Genomic DNA, 12457 nt, shown 5'->3' on the forward strand with positions numbered 1-12457 from the left:
CGGGCTCCGCCATCTTAACTTGATGGTATCCGGAGTATGCGTCGAGGAAGCACAATGAGTCGTGTCCCGTGGTAGCGTCGATAATTTGATCGATGCGGGGAGGGGGAAGGGATCCTTGGGGCAAGCCTTGTTAAGGTCCTTGAAATCGACACATAGGCGCCATGATTTGTCCTTCTTTGGTACCATCACCAGGTTTGCTAGCCAGTCCGGATGTTTTATTTCTCTAATGAATCCGACCTCGAGTAACTTGGCTAGCTCTTCTCCCATGGCTTGTCGCTTAGGCTTAGAGAAATGCCGAAGAGTCTGCTTGACCGGCTTGAACCCCTTTAGAATGTTACTCGGCCAGCCTGCATGGGATTCCTGGCATGTCTGACGGATGCCAGGAGAAGATGTCCCAATTCTCGTGCAAGAACTCCCGTAGTGCGGCGTCTGTTGTGGGGTTCAGCTGTGCCTTTTAGGATCCGTTGGGTGGACCTGGAATTCGACTATTTCGTCCGCTGGTTTAAAAGAGGTGGACTTGGGTCTTTTGTCGAGTATCACGTCGTCCCTGTCCACCGTGGAGCGCATCTGATAAGGTGTAATATAGCAGGGTTTTTGCGCCCAAACTACGGATGTGTCGTGTTCTCCACAGGGACTAGGCGACAGTGACTATGCTCGGCTAAAGCTAGGCTAGACAATTTAAGTGACGAATACAGGGAAAATAAACCTAAAGTATCTAAGATTGTTTCAGAAAATCGACGACAAAGTAAATGAAAATAAGCAAAGGGAGATTCAGATTATATTCTCTGTCTTTTTGGTATATTCATAAAACTTGAGAAACTAAAATACTAACACAAGCTGACATCAATGACAACAGAAGTAAAAGGACATGAATGTAACATGACAAGGACACATATATAACTATCAAACATGAACAGAGGGAAGAAACAAGGTTGTAGGACAGAACATATGTATCATATCAAAGACACACACATATGTATATAAATCACACACATTTATCTCACAAGAACTTGAACTAATACGTGGACTACAAAACTGAATATATTTCTACAGAAAAGGGAACACACTGTGACAACACATACATGAACTGGAATTAAAATACAAAGGGTGAACACGCATAAGTTCTAACAGAACACTAATTACCAAGACAAAATGTTAGACGTCACTTTGTTTCGAAAGAAAAGAAATCCACTATTCAGAACATAGAATTCATGACATGATATTTAAGAAGTATGAACTGAACAAACTAATTGGTTGCAAACACTTATCAAAATCTGAACCTTACAAGTCCTACACCACTCCTATTATAGAAAATTCAGAGTACAGTAGCAAGAGAAGGGAGAGATTCAAAGATTAATTCCCAGTCAATCTTCAGGCTTGCAGCTGTATATGATGTAGGTGATGGAGAAGATCAGCAGGGGGCGAGTTGGAGAAGGAGAGGTACAGCAGCAGAGGGCAGAGCAGCAGCGAGGTAGGGAGAAGAAAGAGCAGCAGGCTGGGGTTCAGAGAAGATTAGGAGCATCAACTAGAGGAAAAGGAAGAAGAGAGCAGCGACAGGAGAAGAAGGAAACAACAACATGATGAGGGGAGGAGTAGCAGCGTGAGAGATCAGCAAGGGGGCGCGGTAGAAGAAGAGCAGCAACAAAGGGATTGAAGGAGGAGGAGAGAGGTGGAGGAGCAGCGAGGGGAAGAAGAAGGGAAGCAGCGAGGCAGGGGAGGAAGAAGGCAGCGGCAGAAGGCAAGGTCGCCTGGGGCACCAGACCCTTGGTCTGGTAGGGCGCGCGAGCGATGGTGGTGAAGGGGTGGCGCTGATGGATGGTGCAGCGGCGCGAGGGGGTGATGGATTGGATGGATGGTGGTATATGGAGGTGCTGGTGGACGGAGGGCGCGGTGGAGCGGTGGCGCGCCCCACGCCGGCCTGGCTGTGGCGGCGGCCGAAGGTGGAGAAGGAGACGAGAGGGGAGATGTGCCAGGCCCCATTGGATCCCTCCAGCGCCTAGGGATTTTGTTCCCCTCCTCTCATCTGCACTTTGTGATTTGGCCATCTTACTTCTCTTCTTTCTTCACAAGAAGATCCTCCTACTTCTTTAGCTTGCCCCTGGTAACTTCTTTTCTTCTCGCACAAGTCCATTCTTCCTCCTCCTCTTCATTCTCTTAGCCACTAGTCCGGATCTTGAAGTTTATAGTGCCTTTTCGCACTTTTCTACAAAAGAAACACAATGACTAGTAAATGATTCATTATATGATTTTCATGCAAATGTTCAACTAAACTTAGGAAGAATAGATGGGCATAACCCAATGAATGGTATAATTGTATGCCAGAATTATATATATGAAATGTGCATATCAAGTTCCCCCACACTTAAATCTTTACTTGTCCTCAAGTAAAGGCAAATGACAAGAGCTAGATGGTGAACAGTGAGCTGACTAGAGAATGTCCCAGTAAAGTAGATCTCCAAAAATCGCATGCTTTGGACTTAGCTAGTGAAAATCAATGGTTAAGAGTGCTACAAAGAAATAGGATACTAGTAGACTCGATCATTTTCAACTTTTACAATGATGCAAGAAGATTAGCAAGTTCAAATGCTGATTATGCCAAAGGTTCCTAAAGAGAGCATGATCTTGAGAACAAAAGGAACTTGAATTAAATCTTGTGATCAAATCACTTATTTACTGAAATAAAGCAATGATTATTATTATTAGTCTCACCATAGGAACATACCACCGATCCCGAGAACATGGTATACACCTGGCTCGACCAATTATTGGTATTTTTTTAGTTTGTCTCCCCAAAGGAACATACCACCGATCCCGAGAACATGGTATACACCTGGTTCGACAATTACATTTTTTAATATAATTAACTCCTATCTGATCCAACCAGATTTCACAAGCCACCGATCCAGGGAACATGACATGCTACTGTTAGGTAGATCAGATAATTATACACTATAAGATATGCCTATTTTAATGAACAAACACAAGAATCATCACTCAACCAGGTCTGGTTCACATGCTACCGATCCAGAGAACATAGCATGCTAATCCATAGTGGTAAGTGATTGCTCTGAATGGGAACACAGTAGGCACAAACTCAGCATCTGACACTTAATGATCTAGGTGTATCGAGGTAAAAGCAGAAAATGATTAAGTTTTCTAGTGTACTAGGGATTTGAGCACTCAAAACTAATAGTTCTCACTAATTTCAGCAAAGCACGCAATATGTAGATCACTAGTTTACATGGCATTCAACAATCGGTTCGCATATTCTCATCAAGCACCATATGTCAAATAAAATTCAGTGGGGAAACATTTAAGAAATGGCTTAATAAGCAACCCAAATAACATTTGATTTCAGCATGTATCAATGGATGATATACTCGGAATGGGTCATGAAACAGCTCACCGGGCTTTGATGATGTAGCACTCGCTTGATCACTCTCTAAGCTGCAGCTCTTCTCCTTTTGCTTCCTCATGGATGCTCCAGCTTCACTCTTCTTCGTGTGTGCCCCCTTGCTTCTCCTCATCCCCATGCTCTGAGTCCACCAGGGTCCCAAGGAATGTCACCTCGAACCTGGTCAACATGTATTGATTCGTGCACAAGCAAAAACCTGAAAAGGCACTCAACCAAAGAGACAATGCAAGTGGTAGGGATAATACCCTCCAAGTCATCAATCGAATATCCAATTACATAAGCATAGATATAAAGCACATGTTTAGGATGGTAGAAATCAGCAAGGTCAACACTAACATGAGGATGAAATTTATCATTAAGCTCAAGACTAGTATGGGAATAATATGTTTCATTAAGCATAGGACTAGCATAAGGAAAATAAGTGTCATCATCGGGAATGAGAGCAATGCCACCAAAAGTGTATGTATGATCATGTCCAAGCAAATAATTTTTCAAATCTAGCTTAATTGATGGTATAACGCAATGCAAAGTAACAACAAAGATCTCATAAGGAAGCATGTCATCCAGAGGATTGGATAAACTTGCTAAATCACGCTCCTGTATAATGATGGGCAAATGCATTTCCGGTTCTTCATCTTCAATCACATCAACTTCTTTTGCTTCTTCAAGAGTAATAGATGATGAGTCTTCAACTTGATCACTTTGTTGTTCGAGCTCTGGATCATCTTGTTCCTTGTCTTCAAGTATTTCTTCTTCAATCTGAGGTCTTTCTTCCTCTGGACTCTTACTATCTTGCTCAGCTAGATGTGACGGTATTGGAACCTCACATGTATCAAGGGGAATCTCGGCAACACTCGGCTCAAGGAGGGAGGAGATAGTACTGCCAGCGTTGATGTTCTTCTCAATCTTCCTTACTTCTTCCACTAGCTCTTTTCCACTCTTGATCTTCTTCATTTCCTCTAGTATCACCGGCCTCATTGGATCATCTTCAGCACTCCAAGTGAACTCGAGACTAAGCAATGTGAGCTTGTCTATATCATCAAAATCATCTTGTGTGGGCACTTGTGTTGAAGGTGTTGGTTGACCAAATGGAGGACCATTTAACTCCATTGGCAACATCTCCTGGTGTTGAGGTATATGAGTAGGAGGTGAATAGCATTGTTGTGGTGCATAGTTGTTGCTCTCGTCATTGTACCTAAATCCCTGCGTTGGATAACTAGAGGCAAACGATGAGATCTCAGGGTTGTTGCTCCTATATGACATATTCGGGTTTTTAGGCCACCCATGTGACTAATTGCTTGCTTTGGTATGAGCTATGCTCTTGAGCGAAGCTCATGCCAAAACAATCTGGAGGGTGAGAGTAACCATGCTGACATTCAGCGGGCGAATGGCCTTGAAATCCACAAATATGGCAGGTAGGAGCAACATAAGGATAGCCTCTAGAATAAGGATCATAAGAGCTAGGCCTACCCTCAAAAACTATTTCTCGCTGCTGAGCTAAATCATCTAATCGATGGGAAATCTTACTTATCAAGTCTCGAATACTTTCCGTGCTGTTTGTAGTGTTGCTCGCAAAAGCATGATGATCTGAATAGTAAGCCATATCTGAGAAGATGCAATAACCTGCAGAATGACCAAGCAAAGAAAGAGAAAATAACTTGACAAGGGAAAAACAAGAAAAACCTAGTCTATAGCCTAACACGGTCGCACGACTCTAGTCCCCGGCAACGGCACCAAAATGATCAGGTGTAATATAGCAGGGTTTTTGCGCCCAAACTACGGATGTGTCGTGTTCTCCATAGGGACTAGGCGACAGTGACTATGCTTGGCTAAAGCTAGGGTAGACAATTTAAGTGACGAATACAGGGAAAATAAACCTAAAGTATCTAAGATCGTTTCGGAAAATCGACGACAAAGTAAATGAAAATAAGCAAAGGGAGATTCAGATTATATTCTCTATCTTTTTGGTATATTCATAAAACTTGAGAAACTAAAATACTAACACAAGCTGACATCAATGACAACAGAAGTAAAAGGACATGAATGTAACATGACAAGGACACATATATAACTATCAAACATGAACAGAGGGAAGAAACAAGGTTGTTGGACAGAATATATGTATCATATCAAAGACACACACATATGTATATAAATCACCCACATTTATCTCACAAGAACTTGAACTAATACGTGGACTACAAAACTGAATATATTTCTACAGAAAAGGGAACACACTGTGACAACACATCCATGAACTGGAATTAAAATACAAAGGGTGAACACGCATAAGTTCTAACAGAACACTAATTACCAAGACAAAATGTTAGACATCACTTTGTTTCGAAAGAAAAGAAATCCACTATTCAGAACATAGAATTCATGACATGATATTTAACAAGTACAAACTGAACAAACTAATTGGTTGCAAACGCTTATCAAAATCTGAACCTTACAAGACCTACACCACTCCTATTACAGAAAATTCAGAGTACGGTAGCAAGAGAACGGAGAGATTCAAAGATTAATTCCTAGTCAATCTTCAGGCTTGCAGCTATAGATGGTGTAGGTGATGGAGAAGATCAGCAGGGGGCGAGTTGGAGAAGGAGAGGTACAGCAGTAGAGGGCAGAGCAGCAGCGAGGTAGGGAGAAGAAAGAGCAGCAGGCTGGGGTTCAGAGAAGATTAGGAGCATCAACTAGAGGCAAAGGAAGAAGAGAGCAGCGACAGGAGAAGAAGGAAACAACAACATGATGAGGGGAGGAGTAGCAGCGTGAGAGATCAGCAACAGGGTGCGGTAGAAGAAGAGCAGCAACAAAGGGATTGAAGGAGGAGGAGAGAGGTTGAGGAGCAGCGAGGGGAAGAAGAAGGGCAGCAGCGAGGCAGGGGAGGAAGAAGGCAGCGGCAGAAGGCAAGGTCGCGCGGGGCACCAGACCCCTAGTCTGGTAGGGCGCGCGAGCGATGGTGGTGAAGAGGTGGCGCTGATGGATGGTGCAGCGGCGCGAGGTGGTGATGGATTGGATGGATGGTGGTATATGGAGTTGCTGGTGGACGAAGGGCGCGGTGGAGCGGTGGCGCGCCCCACGCTGGCCTGGCTGTGGCGGCGGCTGAAGGTGGAGAAGGAGACAAGAGGGGAGATGTGCCAGGCCCCATTGGATCCCTCCAGCGCCTAGGGATTTTGTTCCCCTCCTCTCATCTGAACTTTGTGATTTGGCCATCTTACTTCTCTTCTTTCTTCACAAGAAGATCCTCCTACTTCCTTAGCTTGCCCCTGGTAACTTCTTTTCTTCTCGCACAAGTCCATTCTTCCTCCTCCTCTTCATTCTCTTAGCCACTAGTCCAGATCTTGAAGTTTATAGTGCCTTTGCGCAGTTTTCTGCAAAAGAAACACAATGACTAGTAAATGATTCATTATATGATTTTCATGCAAATATTCAACTAAACTTACGAAGAATAGATGGGCATAACCCAATGAATGGTATAATTGTATGCCAAAATTATATATATGAAATGTGCATATCAAGTTCCCCCAAACATAGATCTTTACTTGTCTTCAAGTAAAGGCAAATGACAAGAGCTAGATGGTGAACAGTGAGCTGACTAGAGAATGTCCCAGTAAAGTAGATCTCCAAACATCGCATGCTTTGGACTTAGCTAGTGAAAATCAATGGTTAAGAGTGCTACAAAGCAATAGGATACTAGTAGACTCGATCATTTTCAACTTTTACAATGATGCAAGAAGATTAGCAAGTTCAAATGCTGATTATGCCAAAGGTTCCTAAAGAGAGCATGATCTTGAGAACAAAAGGAACTTGAATTAAATCTTGTGATCAAATCACTTATTTACTGAAATAAAGCAATGATTATTATTATTAGTCTCACCATAGGAACATACCACCGATCCCGAGAACATGGTATACACCTGGCTCGATCAATTATTGGTATTTTTTAGTTTGTCTCCCCAAAGGAACATACCACCGATCCCGAGAACATGGTATACACCTGGTTCGACAATTACATTTTTTAATATAATTAACTCCTATCCGATCCAACCAGATTTCACAAGCCACCGATCCAGGGAACATGACATGCTACTGTTAGGTAGATCAGATAATTATACACTATAAGATATTCCTATTTTAATGAACAAACACAGGAATCATCACTCAACCAGGTCTGGTTCACATGCTACCAATCCAAAGAACATAGCATGCTAATCCATAGTGGTAAGTGATTGCTCTGAATGGGAACACATTAGGCACAAACTCAGCATCTGACACTTAATGATCTAGGTGTATCGAGGTAAAAGCAGAAAATGATTAAGTTTTCTAGTGTACTAGGGATTTGAGCACTCAAAACTAATAGTTCTCACTAATTTCAGCAAAGCACGCAATATGTAGATCACTAGTTTACATGGCATTCAACAATCGGTTCGCATATTCTCATCAAGCACCATATGTCAAATAAAATTTAGTGGGGCAACATTTAAGAAATGGCTTAATAAGCAACCCAAATAACATTTGATTTCAGCATGTATCAATGGATGATATACTCAGAATGGGTCATGAAACAACTCACCGGGCTTTGATGATGTAGCACTCGCTTGATCACTCTCTAAGCTGCAGCTCTTCTCCTTTTGCTTCCTCATGGATGCTCCAGCTTCACTCTTCTTCGTGTGTGCCCCCTTGCTTCTCCTCATCCCCATGCTCTGAGTCCACCAGGGTCCCAAGGAATGTCACCTCGAACCTGGTCAACATGTATTGATTCGTGCACAAGCAAAAACCTGAAAAGGCACTCAACCAAAGAGACAATGCAAGTGGTAGGGATAATACCCTCCAAGTCATCAATCGAATATCCAATTACATAAGCATAGCTATAAAGCACATGTTTAGGATGGTAGAAATCAGCAAGGTCGACACTAACATGAGGATGAAATTTATCATTAAGCTCAAGACTAGTATGGGAATAATATGTTTCATTAAGCATAGGACTAGCATAAGGAAAATAAGTGTCATCATCGGGAATGAGAGCAATGCCACCAAAAGTGTATGTATGATCATGTCCAAGCAAATAATTTTTCAAATCTAGCTTAATTGATGGTATAACGCAATGCAAAGTAACAACAAAGATCTCATAAGGAAGCATGTCATCAAGAGGATTGGATAAACCTGCTAAATCACGCTCCTGTATGATGATGGGCAAATGCATTTCCGGTTCTTCATCTTCAATCACATCAACTTCTTTTGCTTCTTCAAGAGTAATAGATGATGAGTCTTCAACTTGATCACTTTGTTGTTCGAGCTCTGGATCATCTTGTTCCTTGTCTTCAAGTATTTCTTCTTCAATCTGAGGTCTTTCTTCCTCTGGACTCTTACTATCTTGCTCAGCTGGATGTGACGGTATTGGAACCTCACATGTATCAAGGGGAATCTCGGCAACACTCAGCTCAAGGAGGGAGGAGATAGTACTGCCAGCGTTGATGTTCTTCTCAATCTTCCTTACTTCTTCCACTGGCTCTTTTCCACTCTTGATCTTCTTCATTTCCTCTAGTATCACCGGCCTCATTGGATCATCTTCAGCACTCCAAGTGAACTCGAGACTAAGCAATGTGAGCTTGTCTATATCATCAAAATCATCTTGTGTGGGCACTTGTGTTGAAGGTGTTGGTTGACCAAATGGAGGACCATTTAACTCCATTGGCTATATCTCCTGGTGTTGAGGTATATGAGTAGGAGGTGAATAGCATTGTTGTGGTGCATAGTTGTTGCTCTCGTCATTGTACCTAAATCCCTGCATTGGATAACTAGAGGCAAACGATGAGATCTCAGGGTTGTTGCTCCTATATGACATATTCGGGTTTTTAGGCCACCCATGTGACTAATTGCTTGCTTTGGTATGAGCTATGCTCTTGAGTGAAGCTCATGCCAAAACAATCTGGAGGGTGAGAGTAGCCATGCTGACATTCAGCGGGCGAATGGCCCTGAAATCCACAAATATGGCAGGTAGGAGCAACATAAGGATAGCCTCTAGAATAAGGATCATAAGAGCTAGGCCTATCCTCAAAAACTATTTCTCGCTGCTGAGCTAAATCATCTAATCGATGGGAAATCTTACTTATCAAGTCTTGAATACTTTCCGTGTTGTTTGTAGTGTTGCTCGCAAAAGCATGATGATCTGAATAGTAAGCCATATCTGAGAAGATGCAATAACCTGCAGAATGACCAAGCAAAGAAAGAGAAAATAACTTGAACAAGGGTTAGGGGTTAGAGATATATCACATATATATAGCACAAAGGGAAAAACAAGAAAAACCTAGTCTATAGCCTAACACGGTCGCACGACTCTAGTCCCCGGCAAAGGCACCAAAATGATCAGGTGTAATATAGCAGGGTTTTTGCGCCCAAACTACGGATGTGTCGTGTTCTCCACAGGGACTAGGCGACAGTGACTATGCTCGGCTAAAGCTAGGCTAGACAATTTAAGTGACGAATACAGGGAAAATAAACCTAAAGTATCTAAGATCGTCGGAAAATCGACGACAAAGTAAATGAAAATAAGCAAAGGGAGATTTAGATTATATTCTCTGTCTTTTTGGTATATTCATAAAACTTGAGAAACTAAAATACTAACACAAGCTGACATCAATGACAACAGAAGTAAAAGGACATGAATGTAACATGACAAGGACACATATATAACTATCAAACATGAACAGAGGGAAGAAACAAGGTTGTAGGACAGAATATATGTATCATATCAAAGACACACACATATGTATATAAATCACACACATTTATCTCACAAGAACTTGAACTAATACGTGGACTACAAAACTGAATATATTTCTACAGAAAAGGGAACGCACTGTGACAACACATACATGAACTGGAATTAAAATACAAAGGGTGAACACGCATAAGTTCTAACAGAACACTAATTACCAAGACAAAATGTTAGACATCACTTTGTTTCGAAAGAAAAGAAATCCACTATTCAGAACATAGAATTCATGACATGATATTTAACAAGTACGAACTGAACAAACTAATTGGTTGCAAACACTTATCAAAATCTGAACCTTACAAGTCCTACACCACTCCTATTACAGAAAATGCAGAGTACAGTAGCAAGAGAAGGGAGAGATTCAAAGATTAATTCCTAGTAAATCTTCAGGCTTGCAGCTGTAGATGGTGTAGGTGATGGAGAAGATCAGCAGGGGGCGAGTTGGAGAAGGAGAGGTACAGCAGCAGAGGGCAGAGCAGCGGTGAGGTAGGGAGAAGAAAGAGCAGCAGGCTGGGGTTCAGAGAATATTAGGAGCATCAACTAGAGGCAAAGGAAGAAGAGAGCAGCGACAGGAGAAGAAGGAAACAACAACATGATGAGGGGAGGAGTAGCAGCGTGAGAGATCAGCAAGGGGCGCGGTAGAAGAAGAGCAGCAACAAAGGGATTGAAGGAGGAGGAGAGAGGTGGAGGAGCAGCGAGGGGAAGAAGAAGGGCAGCAGCGAGGCAGGGGAGGAAGAAGGCAGCGGCAGAAGGCAAGGTCGCGCGGGGCACCAGACCCCTGGTCTGGTAGGGCGCGCGAGCGATGGTGGTGAAGGGGTGGCGCTGATGGATGGTGCAGCGGCGCGAGGTGGTGATGGATTGGATGGATGGTGGTATATGGAGGTGCTGGTGGACGGAGGGCGCGGTGGAGTGGTGGCGCGCCCCACGCCGGCCTGGCTATGGCGGCGGCCGAAGGTGGAGAAGGAGACAAGAGGGGAGATGTGCCAGGCCCCATTGGATCCCTCCAGCACCTAGGGATTTTGTTCCCCTCCTCTCATCTGCACTTTGTGATTTGGCCATCTTACTTCTCTTCTTTCTTCACAAGAAGATCCTCCTACTTCTTTAGCTTGCCCCTGGTAACTTCTTTTCTTCTCGCACAAGTCCATTCTTCCTCCTCCTCTTCATTCTCTTAGCCACTAGTCCGGATCTTGAAGTTTATAGTGCCTTTGCACATTTTTCTGCAAAAGAAACACAATGACTAGTAAATGATTCATTATATGATTTTCATGCAAATATTCAACTAAACTTAGGAAGAATAGATGGGCATAACCCAATGAATGGTATAATTGTATGCCAATATTATATATATGAAATGTGCATATCAGCATCGCAGTTAGTTCTTCGGTCGCAAGGGCTTCGGATAACGCCTCGAGGGCTAGTGCGGAGGTTTGATTTTCGGCGCGAAGTGCTATGTCTGGATCACTAGCCAGAGTGATGATTCCATTGGGCCCGGGCATTTTGAGCTTCATGTACCCATAATGGGGTATAGCTTGGAAGATCGTGAATGCCTCCCACCCTAAAAGGGCGTGGTATCCGCTACTAAACGGGGCCACTTGGAATGTGATTTCTTCAGACCTATAATTATCCGGCATGCCGAATACCACATCTAGTGTGATTTTTCCCGCACATCGTGCCTCCCGACTATGGATGATTCCTCTGAAGGTCGTGCTGCTTTGCTCAATGCGTCTCTTGTCTGTTTCTATTTTGCTATGAGTTTCCTCGTAGATGAGGTTTGATCCACTGCCACCGTCCATGAGAACTTTAGTAAGCCGGAAGCCGTCCACAATTGGACTAAGGACCAAAGCGGCTGGTGCTCGGGCTGTTCGGAATTGAGGTTCGTCACTGGCATTGAAGGTTATGGCCGTGTCCTTCCATGGATTTATTGCTACAATGTGGCAGACTTCGGCAAGGCTACGGAGAGTTTGCTTGCGCCTATTATTTGAGGCGAAGGTCTTGAAGACTGTCAATATTGTATTGTTATTTTCCATGGGATGGTGCTCTGTTGTATTGTTGATGAGGATATCGTCACCGCTCATGGCCACCTGCCGGAGTATCCAACATGCTCTAAGGTTGTGTGTTGGCATGGTATCCGCTGTACTGTGAATTTTGCATGGCCCATTGAGCCATCCCTCCAATACAGTTCTACGCCCTGTAGTGGGCTTTTGTTTCTTTGTAATTGGATCGGGTGACTTACGAGAGTACACCCTTTTAGTTCGGACGGG

General features: G+C 43.2%; 1 protein-coding gene and 1 long non-coding RNA gene across 2 annotated transcripts; both read right to left on the bottom strand.

Moving 5' to 3' along the window:
- Positions 1 to 1233: 1233 nt before the first annotated feature.
- Positions 1234 to 3695, bottom strand: LOC119267314. Its single transcript, XR_005132365.1, has 2 exons — positions 3407 to 3695; positions 1234 to 2203 (listed from the first exon to the last, which is right to left on the bottom strand). It is a non-coding gene; the product is annotated as an uncharacterized LOC119267314 (long non-coding RNA).
- Positions 3696 to 5780: 2085 nt separating this feature from the next.
- LOC119267315 lies at positions 5781 to 11399 on the bottom strand. The gene is made up of 3 exons (XM_037548681.1): positions 9528 to 11399; positions 7992 to 9393; positions 5781 to 6789 (listed from the first exon to the last, which is right to left on the bottom strand). Exon 2 carries the CDS (start codon positions 9108 to 9110, stop codon positions 8109 to 8111), a length of 1002 nt encoding a protein of 333 aa, XP_037404578.1. The 5' UTR covers positions 9111 to 9393; positions 9528 to 11399; the 3' UTR covers positions 5781 to 6789; positions 7992 to 8108.
- Between the last annotated feature and the right edge of the window lie 1058 nt (positions 11400 to 12457).

Source organism: Triticum dicoccoides, chromosome 3A (assembly GCF_002162155.2).
Source record: "Triticum dicoccoides isolate Atlit2015 ecotype Zavitan chromosome 3A, WEW_v2.0, whole genome shotgun sequence".
NCBI lineage: Eukaryota > Viridiplantae > Streptophyta > Magnoliopsida > Poales > Poaceae > Triticum > Triticum dicoccoides.

What these genes read in the sequence shown, in the direction of transcription:
- LOC119267315 (XM_037548681.1), bottom strand. Translation starts at nt 9,110, where the DNA reads ATGGAGTTAAATGGTCCTCCATTTGGTCAACCAACACCTTCAACACAA.